The sequence below is a fragment of the Lycium barbarum genome, chromosome 1, assembly GCF_019175385.1.
Source record: "Lycium barbarum isolate Lr01 chromosome 1, ASM1917538v2, whole genome shotgun sequence".
Taxonomy (NCBI): Eukaryota; Viridiplantae; Streptophyta; class Magnoliopsida; order Solanales; family Solanaceae; genus Lycium; species Lycium barbarum.
Window position 1 is genome coordinate 15,950,124 of NC_083337.1, and position 22,411 is coordinate 15,972,534.

At 42.1% G+C, this 22,411-nt stretch overlaps 2 protein-coding genes across 2 annotated transcripts; both read right to left on the bottom strand.

The window, feature by feature from the left end:
• Positions 1-708: 708 nt before the first annotated feature.
• On the bottom strand, positions 709-3,772 carry LOC132610043 (uncharacterized). Its single transcript, XM_060324300.1, has 3 exons — positions 3,627-3,772; positions 2,973-3,161; positions 709-904 (listed from the first exon to the last, which is right to left on the bottom strand). The coding sequence occupies exons 1-3, from the start codon at positions 3,770-3,772 to the stop codon at positions 709-711; spliced, it is 531 nt and encodes a 176-aa protein (XP_060180283.1).
• An 846-nt stretch (positions 3,773-4,618) lies between these two features.
• On the bottom strand, positions 4,619-6,842 carry LOC132610053 (uncharacterized). Its single transcript, XM_060324306.1, has 3 exons — positions 6,734-6,842; positions 5,675-5,788; positions 4,619-4,896 (listed from the first exon to the last, which is right to left on the bottom strand). The coding sequence occupies exons 1-3, from the start codon at positions 6,840-6,842 to the stop codon at positions 4,619-4,621; spliced, it is 501 nt and encodes a 166-aa protein (XP_060180289.1).
• Between the last annotated feature and the right edge of the window lie 15,569 nt (positions 6,843-22,411).

Sequence of the window (22,411 nt, forward strand, 5' to 3'; positions counted from 1 at the left end):
TAATAGGTTAAAACCTTCGAGAGGATAAAGTGTATGCAGACTTTACACCTGTCTTATGAGTAGGGGCTAATTTAGGAAGTAAAGTTGGGGCACGTGAACGCATAGTCTCTCCGTAAAATTAGGTATTTTATGTATATATTTTTTAAAATTGATATAATATTACCTGCTGGAACATATGCTACAAAAAGGCTAAATGGTGCACCTGGTCGAGGTTAGTTATTTACCTAGAGGACTAGGGATCAATTCCCACTAAAAATATTTTTTTTGTAATGGTGAACCCATATTCTAAGAATCCTAGATTCGCCTTTGTTTGTGAGGGTAAGGATGTTGTTTTCGATAGACCCTCGACTCAAGGAGAGATGAAAAGGAAACAGTAATAACAAGCAGTAACATCAACAACCAAGTGAAAGAGACAATTAGATAGTATTGGATACTTAAGAATAAACAAACGTAAAAATGATACTAATACTCCTGGTACGGAAAAGAAATACGCTCAGCAACCTACTATCCATTTACCCCGATACTCGACCTTCACACCTTTCTATCAAGGGTTATGTCCTCGGTAAGCTGAAGCTGTGTCATGTCCTGCTTAATCACCTCTCTCCAAGACTTATTTGGCATACATTTCCCTCTCCTCAGGCCCACTACGGCCAACCTCTCACACCTCTTCACTGGGGCATCTGCGCATCTGCTATGCACATATCCGAATCATCTCCACCTCCCTTCCTGAATATTGTCCACCACAGGGGCCACTCCCACCTTGTCCCGAATATCTTTGTTCCTAATCTTATCCCTGATGGTATGCCTATACATCCATCTCAGTATCCTCATTTCTACTACTTTCATCTTCTGGACATGAGCCCAATGCTCCACCCCATACAACATAGTCGGTCTAACCGCCACTCTGTAGAATTTAACTTTAAATTTTATTGACACATTTTTATCACACAAGACACAGGATGCAAGCCTACATTTCATCCATCCTGCTCCAATATGATGTGTGACAACATCGTTAATCTCTCCACTGCTTTGGATAACTGACCTCAACTACTTGAAACTTCTTCTCTTGCGGATGACATGAGTATCAAGCCCCACGTCCTTGTCCGCTTCATAAGTCACATCACTGAACTTGCACTCCACGTATTTTGTCTTAGTCCTTCTTAACTTGAAACCTTTGGACTCCAGAGTCTGTCTTTAAACCTTCAGTTTCACGTTAACTCCACTTCGCATCTCGTTAATCAGTATTTTTTCATTTGCAAATAACATGCATCATGGCACCCCCCCCCCCTTTGAATATGACGCATCAGTGCATCGAGCATCGCCAAGACAAATAGAAACGGGCTAAAAGTAGATCCCTAGTCCAAACCCATCACAATAAGAAAGTATTTCGAATCACCTCCCACTGTCCTCACCCGAGCCTTGGCTCCATCATACATATTTTTAATCACTTTAATGTATGCTACAGGAACACCTACCGCCTCCAGACAACTCCATAGAACCTAAGACTGTGTAGTATGTTTTTTTAGATCAACGAACATCATATGCAAGTCCCTCTTCCCCTTCCGATACTGCTCCACCAATATCCTTACAAGGTGAATGACTTCTGTGGTCGATCTCTCCGGCATGAAGTCGAATTGGTTCTCGAAAATAAACACCTTCCTCCTCATCGTCGCTTCCTCCATTCTCTCACAAACTTTCATAATATGGCTCAGCAACTTGATAACCCTATAATTGTTGCAATTTTGGATATCACCCTTATTATTGTACAACAGGATCATCGTACTCCATCTCCATTCTTTGGACATCTTTGACATCCTAAAATGACATTAAACAACCGAGTAAGCCACTCCAAGCCTGCCCTGTCCGCATTCTTTTAAAATTTCACCAGAATTTCATCTGGCCCGATCCCTATTCCCCTGCTTATCTTACGCATAATTCCTTTCACCTTCTCAACCCTAACAAGCCTACAATACCCAAAATCACAACGACTCTCGAAGTGCTCTAAATCACCAAACAAATAAATATTGGATTTAATTCATAGTTACTAACATTATAAAGATTTAATTTTTATACTATGAGTGTATTTAAATGATATGGTAAGTAATTTATCAAAATTTTCAAGTTATTTTTTTAATTTTCTTAGACGATTAACTAGTCATCTTTTATATACTTATTGGTAGTGAAAACTTATAAAAAATGACGGGATAGTTCTTCTGTCAAAAAGAATATATTTTTATCATTCAAGAAGTTTAATATTTTTTCGTTCAATGATGTTGTTAAATAATTGGGATATTAACACGATATTAACACCTATGTATAACCTAACCTATATATGCATATTGACCACATAACAAGTTTAGCAACTGAAACCCAAAAAGCTTAATAATGTATAGCTTTATCCAACTATAACCAACGAAATAATAAGAAAGTCAATTTGTTTTTCACGCTTCGTAATATATATCCCCGAAAAATAGTTAAATATCCGTTATTTTAAATACACACAAAAATGCATAGCCTTGTTTTGAAGAATAGTCGATGATGGAGAACTGGATTTAACCATTAGAAAACTCCTAACAACTTCGTCATTGAATATCAATTTGCAAACTTTTGGAATCAACAAATATAAAAGTTTAGTCCAGAAAAAATTGTAAAAGAGTAATGCATTCAAGTTTCTTCTTCTCCTCCTCCCACCTGTTTGATCTTCTTTTCCTTTTCCTCCTTCTTTTTCTCTCACCACTTCTCCATCACCTCCTCCTCCTCTTTTCTCCTCAACTTCCCCCCTTTCCTCCTCCCCCTCCTCCTTCTTCTGCTCCTTAGAAAACTCCTAACAACTTCGTCATTTAATATTAATTTTCAAACTTTTGGAATCAACAAATATAAAAGTTTAGTTTAGAAAAAAAATTATAAAATAGTAATGCGTTCAAGTTTCTTCTTCTTCTCCTTCTCCTCCCCCTATTTGATCTTTTTCTTACCGTTTTCCCTCCTTCCTCCTTCCCTCACGGGCCACCACTTTTCCTTCTCCTCCTCCTCCTCCTCCTCCTCCTCCTTTCTCCTCATTTTCCCCCTTTTCCTCCTTCTGCTCCTCCTTCTGCTTCTTCTTCTCCTTCTCATCTTCCTTCTCCTCTTCCTCCTTCTTCTGCTTCTTCTGCTTCTTCTTCGTTCTGCTCCTTCTTCTTCTTCCTCACCACTTTTCATCTCCTCCTCCTCCTTCTCCTTATTTTCCCCCTTTTCCCCTCCTCTTTTTCCTCCTTCTGCTCCTCTTTCTACTTCTCTTTCTCCTCTTTCTTCTTCTGCTCCTTCTGCTGCTGCTTCTTCTTCTTCTTCTTCTTCTTCTTCTTCTTCTTCTTCTTCTTCTTCTTCTTCTTCTTCTTCTTCTTCTTCTTCTTCTTCTTCTTCTTCTTCTTCTTCTTCTTCTTCTTCTTCTTCTTCTTCTTCTTCTCCTCCCCCTCCTTCTTCTCCTGCTTATTCTACTTCTTCTACTCCTCCTCCTCCCCCTGCTGCTCCTGCTGCTCCTGCTCCTGCTCCTGCTGCTCCTCCTCCTCCTTCTACTCCTCCTCCTCCCCATCCTTCTCCTTCTCCTTCTTCTACTCCTCCTCCTCATTATTTTCCTCCTATTTTTCTCTCACCGCTTTTCCATCTCCTCCTCCTCCTCCTTTCTCCTAATTTTCCCTATTTTCCTCCTCTTTTTCCTCCTTCTGCTACTCCTTCTCCTTCTCCTCCTCCTTTTGCTTCTGCTTCTCCTTCTTCTTCTGCTCCTTCTGCTCCTCCTCATTCTTCTTCTTCTCCTCCCCCTCCTTCTCCTCCTCCTGCTTCTTCTCCTGCTTCTCCTTCTTCTTCTCCTCCCCCCTCCTCCTCCTCTTCCTCCTTCTGCTCCTCCTCCTCTTCCTCCTTCTGCTCCTCCTTCTTCTTCTTCTTCTTCTTCTTCTTCTTCTTCTTCTTCTTCTTCTTCTTCTTCTTCTTCTTCTTCTTCTTCTTCTTCTTCCTCCTCCTCCTCATGCTGCTTATGCTGCTGCTGCTGCTGCTCCTCCTCCTCCTCCTTCTCCTCCTTCTTCTCCTCCTCCTTCTGCTCCTTCTGCTCCTCTTTCTTCTTCCTCCTCCCCCCTGCTCCTCCTGCTGCTGCTGCTGCTTCTGCTCCTGCTCCTTCTTCTTTTTCTTCTTCTTCTTCTTCTTCTTCTTCTTCTTCTTCTTCTTCTTCTTCTTCTTCTTCTTCTTCTTCTTCTTCTTCTTCTTCTTCTTCTTCTCCTCCTCCTCCCCCCTTCTCCTCATCTTCCTTCTCCTCCTCCTGCTTCTCCTTATTCTTATTCTTCTACTCCTCCTTCTCTTTTTTCTTCTTCTTATCCTCCTCCTCCTTATTCTCCTCCTCCTTCTCCTCCTTCTTCTGCTCCTCCTTCTTCTCCTTCTTCTTCTCCTTCTTCTTCTTCCTTCCTACTTCTCCATTTTCTTCTTCACCACGTCCTCTCCATCTTCTCTTCATTTCCCCCCTTTTGCCTCCCCCCTCTCTTTCTTCATTTCTCCCCCTTTTGCCTTCTTCTCCTTCTCCTCCTCCTCCTTTTGCTCCTTCTACTCCTCCTTTCTTCTACTTCCTCCTTCTCTTTTTTCTTCCTGCTTCATCCTTCTTCTACTCCTCACCGCTGCCCCTGCCTGCTGCCTCTTCCTGCTCCTGCTTCATCCTTCCTCCTGCTCCTTTCTGCTTCCTCCTTTCGATGCTTTCCCCCCTCTTCCTCCTCCTTTCCTCTTCCCCATCTTCCTCTTCCTTCCTCCTTCCTGCCTCCTCATTCCCGCTGCTTCCTCCTCCTTCCTCCTTTCCTTTTCCTCCTTCCTGCTCCTGCTTATTCTCCTGCCTCCTATTCCTTCCTCCCCCCTGCCTCCTACTTCCTTCTGCCCTTCCTACTCTACCTGCCTACCATTATTTTCCATTCATTTCCCCCCTTTTGGCTCCTTATCCTTCTTCTACTCCTCACCGTCCCCCCCTTCTGCCCTGCCCCTGCCTTCATCCGCTTCCCCTGCCCCATACTACCACGTCCTTACTCCTTCCTTCTTTCCCCCTCCTGCTACTGCTCCCCCTGATCCCTCCTGCCTCCTTCTGCTGTCCCTTCTTCTTCTTCTTCTTCTTCTTCTTCTTCTTCTTCTTCTTCTTCTTCTTCTTCTTCTTTCTTCTCCCCTACTGCCTATTTCCTACCCTCCTGCCTTCCTTCTTATGCTTCTGCTATTCTTCCATTCCCCCTCCCTGTCCCCCTGCCCTCTTCCCTCCTCCTGCCTCCTTCACCGTGCCCCTTGCCTTACTTTCGCTCATTATTTTCCTACCTTCCTCACCACTGCATGCCTGCCCTGCTGCATTACTTCCTTCCCCTGCTTCGCCTCCTACCTTCCTTCCTGCTTCTCCTTCTTCTTCTCCTTCTTCTTCTTCTCCTTCTTCTTCTCATCCCGATCACTGCTGCTCCTTTTCTGTTTCCATGCTATTCCTTCGCCTCCTGCTACTTCTGCTGCTCTTCCCTACCCTCCTCTGCTCTCTTCCTTCTTCTACTCTGCCTAATCCTCTCTCTGCTTCTGCCTCTCTGCCTTGCCTGCCTCCTTGTTCCTTCTTTTCTGCCCTCCTCCTGCTTCCCCCTCCTTCTTCTCTGCCTTATTCTCCTGCTTCTACCCCCTTTTTCTTCCCTTCTTCATTCCTTCCTACCTTCCCCTGCTCCTGCATGCTTCCCCTCCTTCCTACTTCTGCTCCTTCTTGCTCCATCCACCTCCTGCTTCCTTCTGCTGCTCCCTCCTTCCCTCCCTCCTCCTACCTGTCTGCCTGCACCGTTCCCCATGCATTCTGCCATGTTGCTTTTTCATTCCCCTCCTCCTTCTGCCCTGCTCCTTTATTCTCCTCTGCTTCTCCTTCTACTCCTTGCCCCCTGCTGCTGTTGCCCTGCACTTATTTTCTTCTTCCTTCCTTCCCCCCCCTGCTTCTTCTTCTTCTGCCTGCCTCTACTGCCTCCTTGCTTCCTTTTCCTTCTCCTCCTACCTTACTGCTTTTTTCGTCCTCCTTTTCTTCTACTTTTCATCCTCCCTCCCTGCCTGCTTCTTCTTCTTCTTCTTCTCCTCCTCCTCCTCCTCCTTCTCCTCCTTCTCCTCCTCCTTCTTTTCTTCTTCTTCTCCTTCTTCTTCTTTCTTCTTCTTCTTTCTTCTCTTCTTCTTCTTCTTCTTCTTCTTCTTCTCTTCTTCTTCTCTTCTTCTTCTTCTTTCTTCTTCTTCTTCTTCTTCTTCTTCTCCTCCTCCTCCTCCTCCTCCTCCTCCTCCTCCTCCTCCTTCTTCTCCTCCTTCTTCTGCTTTTCATGCTGCCCTTTTTCTATTCTTCTTCTTCTATCCTTCACTCCTACTCTATCCCTGCCTCTCTCCTACTCATCCTGCTTCCTTGCTATTCACCACTCCATACCTGCCTTCCTCCCTTATTGCTTCCTGCTCCTCATTCCTTCTTTTCCTCCTCCTCCTTATTCTTCTTCTCCTCCCCCTTCTACTCCTCCTGCCTCCCCTTCTTCTTCTCCTCCCCCTCCTACTTCTCCCCCTCCTTCTGTCCCTGCTTCCCCTTTCTACATTCTGCCCCCTGCTCTCCTTGTTCTTCCTCTCCACTCCTGCCCTTCCCTACTCCTCCTTATTATCATCCTAGCTTTTCTTCTTCCCTATTCCTCTATTCCTCCTGCCTCCTCCTTCCCCCTCCTTACCTGCTTTTGCCTCTCTTCCTCTGTTCACCACGTACTTCCTTGCCTCCTTCCTGCTATTCTACTTCTCCTTTCATACTTTTTCCCCCCTCTGCCTTCATTCCCGCTTTCTCCTTGTTCCTTGCTTCCTGCTGCTTCTGCCTTCATTGTATTCCACTTTTCTTTTTTTCCCCCTCATTCCTACCTCTGCCTCCCTTGCTTGCTATTCTGCCTGCCTTCTACTGCTGCCTTGCATTCCTTCTATTCTTTCTACCTACCTTCTTCTTTCCTTTCCTTTCTGCTTCTGCTCTGCCTGCCACTACTGCCTTCTGCTGCTTCTTTCTGCCTTTCTCTCCTTCTTTTCCTCCCTCATCTTTCCTTTTCTTCTCTGCTTCTGCTTCTTCTCTTCCTTCACTTCCTCCTCCTTCTCTCCCCCCTCTTCCTGCTGCTCTTCTTCGTGTTTAACTTCTTTCTTCATTTTCCTTCTTCTTCTGCTCTCTACATCTCTCTGCTCTGCCTCTCCCCCTCTCTTCTGCTTTTTCTCCTCCTCTCCTGCTCTTTTCTGCAGCTCTCCACCTTCCTCCATCTCCTCTGCTCCTCTCCTTCCTCTCTCCTCATTACCCTCCTCTATTCTTCTACTCCTCTCTCTGCTCCTCCTTCTGCCTCCTCCTTCTCCTCCTCCTCCCCTCCTCTCTTCTCCTTCCCTCCTCCTTCGTCCTTCTTTCTCTTTTCTGCTCTGCTTCTGATCCCTCCTGCTGTCTGCCCTTTCTCTCCTCTTCTTCTTATTCTTCTTCTTCTTTCTTCTACTCTCCTCCTTCCTCTTTCTTTTTTCTTCTTCTGCTTCTTCTTTCTACTTCCTACTGCTCTCTTCTTCTTCTTCTCTTCTTCTCCTTCTTTCTTCTCCATTCTTCTTCTCCTTCTCCTTCTCCTTCTCCTTCTCCTTCTCCTTCTCCTTCTTCTTCTTCTTCTTCTTCTTCTTCTTCTTCTTCTTCTTCTTCTTCTGCTCCTCCTGCCTCCCTCCATTCTTCTTCTTCTCTTCTTCTTTTCTTCTTCTTTTCTTCTTCTTTCTTCTTCTTCTCTTCTTCTTCTTCTTCTTCTTCTTCTTCTTCTTCTTCTCCTAATCACCTTCTCCTCCTTCTACTCCTCCTCTCTCCTCCTGCTTCTTCTCCTTCTGCTCCTCCTCCTTCTCCTTTTTCTTCTCCTCCTTCTTCTCCTCCTCTTTCTCCTCCTCCTTCTTCTCCTCCTCCTTCTCCTCCTTCTCCTCCTCCTCCTTCTCCCTCTTCTCCTCCTCCTTCTCCCTTCTTCTTCTCCTTCTTCTTCTTCTTCTTCTTCTTCTTCTTCTTCTTCTTCTTCTTCTTCTTCTTCTTCTTCTTCTTCTTCTTCTGCTGCTTCTCCTTATTCTCCTTCTTACACTCCTCATTCTTCTCCTCCTTCTCCTCCTCCTTCTCCTGCTCCTTCTTCTTCTCCTCCTTCTTCTTCTCCTTTTTCTTCTCCTTCTGCTTCTTCTTCTCCTTCTCCTTCTCCTTCTCCTTCTCCTTCTCCTTCTCCTTCTTCTTCTTCTTCTTCTTCTTCTTCTTCTTCTTCTTCTTCTTCTTCTTCTGCTGCTCCTCCTCCTCCTCCTCATTCTTCTTCTTCTCATCCCCCTCCTTCTCCTCCTCCTCCTCCTGCTTCTTCTCCTGCTTATTATCCTGCTTATTCTCCTCCTTCTCCTTCTCCTGCTTCTCCTTCTCCTTTTTCTATTCCTCCTCCTCCTTACTTTTCTCTCACCACTTTTCCATCTCCTCCTCCTCCCCCTTTCTCCTCATTTTCCCCCTTTTCCTCCTCTTTTTCCTCCTTCTGCTTCTCCTTCTCCTCTTTCTTCTTCTGCTCCTTCTGCTCCTCATCCTCCTCCTCCTCCTCCTCCTCCTCCTCCTCCCTCTTCTTCTCCCTCTTCTTCTTCGTCTTCCTCTTCTTCTTCTTCTTCTTCTTCTTCTTCTTCTTCTTCTTCTTCTTCTTCTTCTTCTTCTTCTTCTTCTTCTTCTTCTTCTTCTTCTTCTTCTTCTTCTTCTTCTTCTTCTTCTTCTTCTTCTTCTGCTTCTCCTCTTTCTTCTTCTCCTTCAGCTTCTGCTTCTCCTCCTCTTCCTCCTTTTCTTTATTCTCATTCTCCTTATTTTTTTCCTCATCCTCTTTCTTCTTCTCCTCTTCCTTCTAATTCTCCTTATCGTTTTGCTCTTCCCCCTCCTTTTTTTCATGGTATTCTCTTCTTGTCCTCTTCTTCTTCTCTTTTTCCCATTACTCCTCCTCCCCTGCTCCTCGTCCATCTGCTTCCTCTTCTTTTCCTTCTTTGTTTTTACATTAAATCAGTATGAGTGAGTATGGTTGGAATTGAGTGAAAATATTTGAACAGTGCTATATACAAAATTTGAAGAATATTACAAATGGTTTGATTGGTTTAGAGTAAATAAATCTGACCTAAAAAATGTGACTTCGACGTGTGAATATCACATTGTATATCGTGTCTATCCATATATATATATATATATATATATATATATATATATATATATATATATATATTAGAGGCACGTATTTTCTTGAAAGTCACTACGATATGCGTATTTCGCATTGTATATTGATGTGCCGAGAAATTAAGGCACATCTTATGCTTTTTTACGAGAAGTTTTACTTGTTTTAAGTGAGTCTGTATCGTTTTAATGTGTTTTTATTGTTTTTCAGGTAATTGAGGACTATAAGGCAAGAATGAAGAATTTTCACTGAAGTTAGGAAATTTGGCAAAAGACGGGCCGCACTTCCATCCTGTCTATCGCTGGCAAATTGCAGAGAGCACTGTGATGTGCCGTGAAATTATGGCACATTCGATACTTTTTGGCTATGAGTTTTACTTGTTTTAAGCAAGTTTTGGTCTTTTTGATGTGTTTGTGACATGTTGCAGATGTTTAATGTATTTCGGGAGCAAGTCATGTAAATGGAGTAAAATGTTGTGCAAAGAAGAGAAAACTAACTGCAGCCTGATCTTACGGAGGAACATACGGACCGTATAAAATTCACAATCCGTAAAATCCAGCGTAGAAGCTTGACAGAAAGGGTTCAAACTTGAAGTGGAAGTCCGTTGCTAATAATGCAGCTGATGGGTGTTTCATAAACAAAACTTATCGACGAGTGACCACCATACTTAACAAGCTGACGACTCATAATTAAGCTTGGCACTCAAACAATGCTGATGTGGTACCATATGGTAGTGCTATGATTCAGAATATAGTGAAGGAGAATCAAGACACCCATCAAACATTGGCAGAACTTGCAACAAATATTTCCTTGCTAACGAAGAAGTTTGATGAATCTCAAATCAAGAAGGTAAATGTTTGTGAGGATGATACAGTTTTGCCAAAAGGGATGTACCATGCTCAAGATAGTTCATTCTATGATGGGCCACCGATGCAGGTCGAAGATGCTAATTATGTTAATAACTCTCAAGGGGGTTACCAAAGACAAAATTACCAGGGTGGCTATCAGAATCAGAATCAATGGAGACCTCAGCAAGGTCAAGGTGTTTACAACAACTCTGGGAACTACAACAATAATTATGGTGGTGCAAACCAAGGAAGCTACAACAACAACAACAATTTTGGGAATGAGAGTTCCAATCCTTATATACCACCGAAAGGGCAGTCAATAGAGCAAGGTAGTTCGAAGGTTGAAGTAATGCTTGAGAAGATTCTGTCAAATCAATCTAAGTCTGAAAGGACTTTATCTGGGCTGACAGAAAAGTGGGTTCCCATACAGCGGCTATTCAGAAGCTTGAGTCGCAGATGGGGGATATTTCTAGAGAGCAGCACCCTCCTAAAAAGGGAGGACTTCCAAGTGACACTATTCCAAATCCCAAGAATGGGGGAGACGGTGTAGACCGTATGTTTGCCATCACTACCAGGAGTGGTAAAACACTCTAGGGGGCTGCTGAGAAGGTGATTGATCTTGAGCCGATAGATGAAAAGGATGAGGTACAGTCTGAAGCACCCATTATAGCTGATGAGAATCTTACTGACAAGAAGGGTGCTGATATTCCAGAGATGGTGAAAGAAGCTGATGAAACAAGCAAGCAGGCTGTAAAAGGGGCTCACCGCCCTTTGACGCAGCTTTTCAAATCTAAACCTCCCTTTCCTCAGAGGTTGGTAAAGAAGAATGAAGATGCTAAGTTTGAGAAGTTTTATGATCAGTTGAAGCAGTTATCTCTAAATTTTCCCTTCTTCGAAGCTGTTAAGAAGATGCCCGGTTTTGCTAAATATTTGAAGGATTTGTTGACCAAGAGGAAGACGGTTCAACATGAAACCGTGAGTTTGACTCACACTGTGAGTTCCATCATTTCAACCACAACTGTTCAGAAAAAGGGGGATCCTGGGGCGTTCACCATACCTTATTCTATTGGGCACTATGATTTTGCTCGTGCTTTGTGTGATAATGGGGCGAGTATTAATTTGATGCCCCTTGCTATATATAAACAATCAGGTTTGGGGATGCCAAGGCTGACTACGATGAGGTTGCAAATGGCTGATAGGTCAATCAAAAGACCTGTTGGGGTGGTTGATGATGTAATTGTGTGGGTTGGTGATTTTATGTTGCCCGCTGATTTTGTGATTCTTGACTGTGCTGTTGATCGGGACATTCCTATCATTCTGGGGAGACCTTTTCTTGCTACAGGGAGGGCTCTGATGGATTCGGAGAAAAATGAAATCAAGTTTAGAGTCAACAATGAAGAAGTGACTTTTCAGGCTAGCAAAGGGATGAAGTTACCAAGTGCTTACGAGAGTATTTCGGTAATTGATTCGTTTAATGTTGTTGATGAAGCAGTGGAGTTCAAGATGGAAGAAAAAAGTTTTGGTGAAACTCTAGCTGGTATTCTTATGAATTTCGATGCTGAAGACATGGAAGGCTATGTGGAGATAGTTGATTCACTTGTTGGGTTGGGCTCATATTCATACCACCCAAAGAAGCTAAATCTTGATCTGGAAAATAGAACAACTCCTCCAGCAAAGCCTTCGATCATTGAGCCACCTAAGTTGGAGCTTAAGCAGCTCCCATCAAATCTGAAATACGAGTTCCTTGGCCCAGACAATACATTACCTGTGATTGTTTCATCCCTATTGACTGAGAAGCAGATTTTACAACTTTTGGAGGTGTTGAGGGAGTATAGGCGTGCTATTGGTTGGACCATAGCAGACATTCGAGGTATTCCATCTGGGATCTGTGAGCACAAAATCCAGTTGGAGGAGAATAGCAAACCGAGTGTAGAGCATCAGAGGTGACTGAATGAGAATATGCAAGAGGTCGTGAAGAAAGAGATCATCAAATGGCTGGATGCGGGTGTGGTTTACCCAATTGCGGATAGTAAATGGGCGAGCCCATTCCAATGTGTTCCTAAGAAGGGCGGCATCACTGTTGTGCCAAATGCAAAGAATGAGTTGATCCCGACCAGAACTGTCACCGGATGCAGAGTTTGCATGGACTACCGCAAGCTCAACACAGCCACTTGCAAGGACCACTTCCCTATGCCCTTCATTGATCAGATGCTTGATAGGCTAGCAGGGCGTTCCTACTATTGATTCCTTGATGGTTATTCGGGCTACAATCAGATCAACATTTCTTTGGAAGATCAGGAGAAGACCACTTTTACTTGTCCTTATGGGACATTTTCATTTAGCCGGATGCCTTTTGGTTTGTGCAATGCACCAGCCACTTTTCAGAGGTGCATGATGTCAATCTTCTCTGACATGGTAGAGGATTTCTTTGAAGTGTTCATGGATGACTTTTCCGTGGTGGGAGATTCATTTGAAGATTGTCTTGGCCATCTGGGTCAAGTGCTAAAAAGGTGTGAGGAGACCAATCCGGTGTTAAATTGGGAGAAGTGCCATTTTATAGTGAAGGAAGGAATCGTCCTCGGTCACAAAATCTCTGAAAAGGGAATTGAGGTCTATCAAGCGAAAATTGATGTGATTGCAAAACTTCCACCACCTATCTCGGTCAAAGGTGTTCGAAGTTTCTTGGGACATGATTTATTCTACAGGTGCTTCATCAAAGATTTCTCCAAGATTTCCAACCCAATGTGCAAGCTTCTTGAAAAAGAGGCTAAATTTGTGTTTGATGACAAGTGCCGGAAGGCGTTTGAGGAGTTAAAAGAGCGTCTCACTACTGCTCCTATTATTGTTGCTCCTGACTGGTCCTTGCCATTTGAACTGATGTGTGATTCTAGTGGTTTCGCAATAGGTGCTGTGCTCGGGCAGAGGCACAATAAAATCATGCACTCGATCTATTATACAAGCAGAACACTGAATGCTGCTCAGATGGATTACACAGTGACGGAGCAAGAGCTGCTTACCATTGTGTTTGCTTTTGAGAAATTTCGAGCCTACTTGTTGGGGTCCAAAGTAGTGGTTTATACTGATCATGCAGCCTTGAGATACCTCATGGCAAAGAAGGAAGCAAAGCCGCGACTGATCCGATAGGTGCTATTGCTGCAAGAGTTTGATTTTGAGGTAAAGGACCGCAAGGGCACTGAAAACCAGGTAGCTGACCATCTCTCTCGGCTTGAAGAGGCTGGGAGACCTTCTGATGAGCTTGATATAGATGATGATTTTTCGGATGAGAGGGTGTTGGCTGTGTAAATGGAGGTAGCACCGTGGTATGCTGATATTGCCAATTATTTGGTAACAAGTTTAGTTCCAGAAGATATCAAAGCTTACCTAAAGAAGACGTTCTTGCGGGATACTCGGCAGTACTATTGGGATGAGCCTTATTTGTTCCGAACATGCGCTGACAACATCATTCGGCGTTGTGTTCCGGAAAGTGAAGTGATGGCGATTCTAAAGGCGTGCCATGACTCTCCTGTTGGGGGTCATCATAGCGGAAACCGGACTGCGGCTAAGGTACTTGAGTGCGGCTATCGACTATTTTTCACGATGCTAATCTATTGGTGCGGTCCTGTGATCAAAGTCAGAGGCAAAGGAATATCAGCAGAAGGCAAGAGATGCCTATGAATTTTGTTATGGAGGTAGAAGTGTTCGATATCTGGGGGATTGACATAATGGGACCCTTTGTGAGTTCGGGTGGCGTGAAATACATCTTGGTTGCTGTGGACTATGTGTCAAAATGGGTAAAAGCGGTGGCTTTACCTAACAACGAGGCCAAGAGTGTTATGGGGTTCCTCAAGAAGAACATATTTACTCGTTTTAGCACTCCGAGGGCTATAATCAGCGATGGTGGATCCCACTTTTGTAATAGAGCTTTCGCGGGACTGATGGAGAAATACGGTGTAAAACATAGGATGGCAACACCTTATCATCCTCAGATAAGTGGGCAAGTTGAAGGGTCCAACAGGGAGATCAAGAGTATTCTAGCAAAAACGGTAAATGCAAATAGAACTGATTGGGCCCGCAAGCTCGATGATGCTCTATGGGCATACCAGACTGCTTTTAAGACTCCGATTGGGACTTCACCCTTCAAGCTTGTGTTCGGAAAACCTTTTCACTTTCCGGTTGAACTTGAGCACAAGGCTATGTGGGCGCTGAAGAAACTGAATATGCATAGGCTACAACCAACTCAGACAGATAATCAACTTACTATAACCCAGACGATTGTAGTGGCTTCCATCATGTCCCGGAATGCAGTTGATATAGGGAAATTGATAGCCGAAGAGGTTCGAGTGCGGGCAACTCAGCCTAGTCTTTCGTTGGTTTTCCCATGCTTGATTACGACCCTTTGTCTGCAGCCTGACATCCAGAAGTTTCCTTACTGGGACCATAAGCTGGAGGCAAAGCACATCTACTGTTTGATAAAAAGGAAAGATAAAGAGGTTAAGGATAGGTTGGCAGCAACCCGAGGCGGTGTGACAGCCCCAGAACTTGTGCCATATGAGTATGATCAGAATGAGGAGGAGGATACGACATTAGAGGAGACCACTGCGGGTGTTGAGACTGCCACCATGACAGTACCAGCTCCTACAGCGGGTCTGGAGTCATCGTCGGGCCCCACCTTTTCAACAGCGTCTGGGGTTGCTACTGAGCCAGTTCCCACGACTGCACCACCTACTACAAGAGTCACTTCCACATCTACAACACTTCCTGGAGGTATAATGATTCCATTGAACAGACAGAACTTCCATGACTTCTATGTAAAGGCGGACAGAGCCGATCGACAGATCACTAGCCTATTAGAGGAGTTGTAGGAAGTTATAGCACGGGCAGTTCGGAAGGAGATGGAGTCCCTTACCCTGTCTAACCGTCAAATTCACTCCAGAATTGATGGTATTGAGAGGCGAGTACTTGAGTTAGAGAGGATATCGTCATCAGCAGACCTGAGAGCAGTGAAAAAGGATATTACTCAACTCAAGGACGACGTCCTTGCACTTCAAGTAAAGGAGGGGGGAATATTTGAGAGTCCCTAAAATCAGCTATGCCGATTGACTTGGCATCTTTGGTGCCAGTGGTGCGACTTTCTAGGGAGGAGACCTCAGCCCAGGATAGAGGCAAGAGGCCGAGAGCAGAGGAAGATGATGAAGAGGTAGACACAGTGGAGTTAGAAGAACGCCAGCTGCGGCATGCCAAGCAGCAATCTATGGTTGATTTCCACTACACAGGGGCATTGAGCAGTTTGGATCCCCCTGTTGAGCAGACAGTACCTAGTATTCAGGTACCAGAGGAGGCTGGGACTTCTGTTCCACCAGCGGGCCCACTTCCGTAGACTCAGACCGAGCCTCCCAGCAGCATAGTTGACCCAGCACCCACTGAGACTAATGCAGTGGAGGCTCAGCAGGAGGAGTATCGCACATAGTGTTCCTCAGGTAGTCCTATCCCTTGTTTTGTTTTTGCTTACGCTGATGCACTGAGGGCAGTGCATGCTTCTTTAGTTGAGGGTGAGACTATTTGATAGTAGTATAGTGTAAATATGTGTTTAGGAACCCCCTCGGCCTTTCTTTGCCAAAGTTCTTTTCCTGGGGAGGAGGGGGGGGGGTTTATTTTGTTGAAACTGGCATGTGCTCAGGTTGAGTAGAGTAATTTTGACTTATTTGGTGTTACTTTGTAACTGATGGCATGTGTTATGGTTTTTTTGGAAATTTTGGACCTTTCAAAATTTGAAAAATGCATACTTAGAACAATTATTGGTTGACATGATTGATTCTCTATATGACATTGTGAGTATTGGGGTATTGTGTGTGATAAATGACTACTTAGGAGGTCACAAGTGTAAAAATGATTGTCCTTATGCCAATGTGTGTGTGAGTTGTTAGTTTAATTCTGTTTAAGCATGTATAATCTAGAACTTGTCTGGTTGGTCTTGTTTGAAATCCGAAAGTTAGTTTGGTTGTGAAATGATCTTAGGCTTTCTTTGTGTAAATAGTCACTTTGCCTAATTAAGCCTTACCAAAAGCTGAAAATATCACTAGTTTCCCTTTTTGAGCCTTTTGACCTTTTTCTTGGCTGGCCGAATGAAACGTCACCCGTTGTGCAATTTATCCATCTTCGCACCCGTTCCCTCCTTGATGCTACTAGATAGATGAGGCAGAGCGCCTAATTTGGGGGTGAATTAAATGTGAAGTAGATGTTAAAAACATAAGTTGGGGGCGGTGGAATTTGCTAGTAGAGAGTCGATGTGGTAGTTGCGTATATTTTTATATTAAAAAAAAAGGAATTAAAAAAAAAAACATAAAAAATTCAGAAAAATGTAACACAAAAAGAATTGCAAGTTGGATAGCAATAAAACCACATCGAGGTCGAAAACTTGAATGAAAATAAAGGGGTTGGAAAGAAAAGAGGCAAATCAAGGTGAAGAGATGTTGTAGTGTTCAAGGAGGGTGAGTTATTAATATCCAAAAAGTATCCTACCCATCCCTAAGCCTACATTACAAGTCAAAACAAGTCCTAATGTGATCACAACCGAACGAGCCTAGGATGAAAACATAGAAAATAAGGGCAAGCCTATGGTATTTGCATGAGTAGATATGAATTTCTTTGTGAGTGTGAGTGTGAGTGTTTTTCTCTTCTCTTTCATCTTCGTCCCATTCTTGTTGCATATGTGTGTTGGGACATTCTTTGGTCTATGTGAGGGCATAAGGATGAGAATTGAGCAAAATAACGTGACCGCCTAAAGTAGTGTTTGTGTGCACCATAATATGTTCGATAATGTAATGTCATGCATTGAAGCTTCTTTGTTAGTCATAATATTCTCGGGTGGTGCATATGGGTTATAATAGAAAATGGCTGGTCTGTGGAAGGAAAACGTGCATACCAGGAGTTCAGAGTCAAAACCAATGTAGACATCAGTACTCTGCGATATCTAAGTGATAGATTGAGTCATTGTGTTGTGCGACTTTCTTGAGGACAAGCAAATACTTTAAGTTGGGGGTGTTGATGTGCCGTGAAATTATGGCACATTCGATACTTTTTGGCTATGAGTGTTACTTGTTTTTAAGCAAGTTTTGGTCTTTTTGATGTGTTTGTGACATGTTGCAGATGTTTAACGTATTTCGGGAGTAAGTCATGTAAATGGAGTAAAAAGTTGTGCAAAGAAGAGAAAACTAACTGCAGCCTGATCTTACGGAGGAACATACGGACCGTATAAAATTCACGGTCCATAAAATCCAGCGTAGAAGCTTTGACAGAAAGGGTTCAAACTTGAAGTGGAAGTCCGGGAAGAAGTACGGATCGTATAATATTTACAGTCAGTAAAACTTACCGTATATTGATTCCAGAAGAGTCTTGAAAGAGAAGAGGATTTACGACAAATTATACGGACCGTATAATATTTACGGTCCGTAAAAGTGGATCGTGCAATCTGACAACTGGAGAGATTTTACGGAAGACTTCACTGATTCTACGGACCGTATAAAATATACGGTCCGTACATTGTTCCATCGAGGGCAATTTATCCAATCCTATTTTGCACGGCTTGGACTCTTATAAATACCTGATTTTAGGTTTCTTGTAAAAAATTACGACAGAACTCAGTTTTTACTTTCCTTAGTATTAGTTACTCATAGTTTTGAATTCTTTTGGAGATTACACACAATTGCAAGTAATTTCTCAAGTCCAAGTAATCAATTGTAAGCATTATGATTCCCATTATTTCTTATTGTTCTTCTTCTTCTATGAGTAGCTAATTTCCCTTGCTAGGGTTGTGAACCCAATGATGGGTGTTTTGTGATTGGGTTTGTGATTGATATACACATAATGGATTATTAGGGTTTATTTATTCTTTATCCTTCATTCATAATTAATGGTTGCAAACATTAATTAAAGCCATAAACCTTAATTTATTTGGGAAAATAATTAGGGTTGGTAAAAATAACTAACAAGGACTAGAAGCTTTAAACTTTGTTTAATAAATTCACTTAGGAATAAGAAGAATTTACTTGGCATGATTAATCGTTCTTCATAGTTACTTTCTTATATTTGGGAAAATCATAGAAAGAGATAATCTTTATTTATTGGGAAATAGTAGAGATTCATATAGAGATTAAGTACATTCATATAATGATCTATTAGAAGTATATCAAGATCAATACCCATGATCATACACTCTATCTAACGGGGACACAACTTTAGTTTCTTTTTTACCATAAATTTCCACTAAAGCAATAGATAGTAATTAGTTATAGAAAAACCAACTTTTACCACAATCATCGGATTAAAACATTAGACCTATGCTTAGCATCCTACGAATTTAGTAACCTTTTTACACCATATTCCCTGTGGGATTCGACCCTAACCTTGTTGGGTTACTATATTTGACAACGTCCGCGTTATACCATTAATAGTTGTAATTTGAGCGTACCATACTGGAAATTGGAGGCCAAGGACGAGCAAAAAGGACGGCTGTACTTTGAAGTACGTCCCTCACTCTGAGCCCGTACTTTGAGATTTTATGAAATCTGAGCTAGCCTGTACTTGAAATGTATGGGAAATACTTTGAAGTACGTCCCGCACTTTGCCTGCCGACAGTTGTTTTGTAATAATTATTTTTTTCTGATTTCTAGACCCTATAAATAGTTCTCGTAGGGTTTTTGTGGACGGGGAACCGATCAGTTTTTAGTATTACCTTGCCTTAACATTGAATACTCATAGTTCTTGGAGATTTTTGGACAACAACCAATTATAATTACTTGCTTTCAAATTTCAATCAACCAAAAGTAAGCATTATGATTTCTATATCCTTTTATTGTTCTTCTTCGCCAATGAGTAGCTAACTTCTCTACTAAGTTTGTGAACCCTAAGATGAGTATTTTGTGATTGAAAATTGTGATTGATATATGCATAATGGATTTTTAGGGTTTACTTGTTCTTTGTTATTCATTAATAGTTAGTGGTTGCAAACATTAGCTAAAGCCATAAACCTTGATTTATTTGGAAAAATAATTAGGGTTTGGTAAGAGCTAGTAACAAGAACTCAAGGCGTTAACCCTTGTTTAATAAATTCACTTAGGAATAAGAGCAATTTACTTGGCATAATTAACTATTCTTCATATCAACTTTCTTATGTTTGGAAATATCATAGAAAGAAATAATCTTTATTTATTGGAAAATAATAGATATTCATATAGAGGTTAAGAGCATTCATATAACGATCAATTAGAAGTATATCAAGATCAATACCCATGATCATACACTTTCTATGAAGGGGACACAATCTTGGTTTCGTTTACCGTCATTACAATCCAAAGCAATTAGTTAGAAATTAGTCATTAACAACCAACTCTCTACAAATTCATCAGAGTAAGACATTAGCCCTAAATAAAGCATTCTACGATTTTAGTAACCTTTTTGCACCATATTCCCTGTGGGATTTGACCCCAACCTTGTTTGGTTACTATATTTGACGTTGTTCGCTTTACGCTAATAACCGTATCAAATTTTGGCATCGTTGCCGGGGAATACGGTTTTGAAATTACTAAATAGTGTTTGCTTTGATTAAAGTCTTTTTCTTATTCCATCACACGTTGTTGCTATTCCTTGTGAATTAGGTGAACACGGCTTTGTGAAATCAACGTGCAGCACCTGGTAACAAGGGTGGTCAATATAATCACACCCGAATGATACAGATGAGGGGAATGTATTTGCTGATCTTATTGTTGAGGAGGACTATGCATCTGCTATTGTTCATCCTCGGGTTAGAGCTACAAGTGTCAAAATTGACTCCTCTCTCTACTAGTTATTGAAGCTTGAGGGCTACTTTTGAAACTCTACCGATAATGATCCTCAACGCCATTTGTAGAACTTTGTGGATGTATGTGCTCATCACATCCAAAATAATGTTTCACAAGATGCTATTCAGCTGAGGCTTTTCAAATATTCCTTAGTTGGAGAAGCAAGAACGTGGTTCGAGAATTTGCCCCGGAATTCTATTACTACGTGGGTAGAGATGGTAGCAGTCCTTCTCAAGAAGTTGTATCCTCCTAGCAAGAAGGCCGAGATCCATGCCAAAATATATGAATTTAAGCAGCGACCGGGGGAACAATTATACGAATCTTGGGAGAGATTTAAAGAATATTTGCGAAAGTTTCTGAGTCATGGTTTTCCGGAGCACATATTAATGGAGAATTTCTGCTATGAGATGGATCCTGTAATGCAATCAATTGTAAACAACGCAGCTGATGGTTGTTTCATGGATAAATCTTATACTGGAATTGCCAACATACTTAATAGGTTGACTACGCACAATCAGTCTTGGCATTCGAAAAATGCTGATAGTGTACCCTATGGGAATGTCATAATCCAGAATATTATGAAGGAAAATTAGGATACTCAGCAGACATTGGCTCATTTTGCAATGAATATTTCTTTGCTGACCAAGAAGTTTGATGACAAAGAGACTAAGAAGGTAAATGTTTGTGAAGACGCTTCAGGTATGCCGAATGAGATGTACTAAGTCCAAGAGGGTCCATATCACGAGGGACCCCCTATGCAAGTTGAGGATATTTACTATGCTTTCAAGGGAGACATCCAAGAGGGTTATCAGAAGCAAAATCGAAATCAATGGAGACCTCAGCAGGGGCAAGGTGTATACAACAACAACTAAGGGAACTATAAAATAATTATGGTGGGTCGAACCAAGGGAACAACAACAACAACAATAATAACTTTGGAAATAGAAGTTCCAATCCATACATTCCACGAAAAGGGCAATCAAACGATCAAGGTAGTTCGACGGTTGAGGCAATGCTTGAGAAGGTTCTGGCAAATCAAACCAAATTTGAAAAGGCATTATCTGGGCTAACGAAAATAGTAGGATCTCATGCAACGACTATTCAAAAGCTTGAGTCGCAGATGCGTGATATTTCTAGAGAATAACGCCCTCCTAAAAAGGGAGGACTTCCTAGTGACACTATTCCGAATTCGAAGAATGGGGAGGCGGTGTAGACCGTGTGTTTACTATCAATACTCAGAGTAGTAAAATACTCCAAAGTTCTAAAAAGAAGTTTGTTGATCTCGAGCCAATTAATGAAGAGGAAGAGGTACAATCTGATGCACCAATTATTGTTGATGAGATTCTGGTGCAATCTGATGCACCAATTATTGTTGATGAGATTCCTAGTGAAGAGAAAATTGCTGATATCCCAAAAAGTTTTAAGGTAGCTGATGATAAGAGCAAGTAGACTGTAAAAGGGGCTCTCCTCCCTTTGACTCAGCTTTTCAAATCTAAACCTCCCTTTCCTCAAAAGTTGGTGAAGAAGAAGCAAAATGCTAGGTTCGAGAAATTTTATGATCAGCCGAAGCAGTTATCTCTGAACTTTCAATTCTTGGATGTTGTCAACGAGATGCCCAGTTTTTCTCAGTACTTGAAAGACCTGTTGACCAAGAAAAAGACGGTGCAACATGAAACCGTAAGTTTGACCCACACTGTGAGTTCCATTATTTCAACAACTACTATCCAGAAAAAGGGTGATCTTGGGGCGTTCACCATTCCTTGTTCTGTTGGGTATCATGATTTTGCTCGTGCTCTGTGTGATAATGGGGTGAGTATAAATTTGATGCCACTTTCTATCTACAAGTAATTAGGTTTGGGAATGCCAAGGCCGACTACTATGAGATTACAGATGGCTAATAGATCTATTAAACGGCCGGTTGGAGTGTTGATGATGTTCTTGTACGGATTGATAAATTTATGTTGCCCCCTTATTTTGTGGTTCTTGACTGTGTTGTTGATCGGGATATTCCTATTATTCTGGGGAGACCTTTCCTTGCTACGGGAAGAGCTCTTATGGATTCAAAAAAGACTGAAATAAAATTTTGAGTCAATGATGAAGAAGTGACTTTTCAGGAAAGTAAGGGGATGAAGTTACCAAGTGGTTATGAGAGCATTTCAGTGATTCATTCTTTTGATGTTGTTGAAGAAGCTGTGGAATTCAATATGGAAGAAGAAAGTTTGAGAGAAGCTCTTGCTGCTATTCTTATCAATTTTGATGCTGAAGATATGGAAGGTTATGTGGAGACGGTTAATTAGCTTGTTGGGTTGAGTTCATATTCTTACCACCCAAAGAAGCTTAATCTTGATCTGGAAAATAGAGCAACTCCTCCAACAAAGCCTTCTATCGTTGAGCCACCGAAGCTAAAACTTAAGTCGCTCCCATCATATTTGAAGTATGAGTTCCCTAGTCCAAAGAATATGTTAAATGATTGTTTCAACATTACTGATTGAGGAGCAGATCGACAGGCTTGTGGAGATATTGCGTGAGTATAGGCGTGATATTGGTT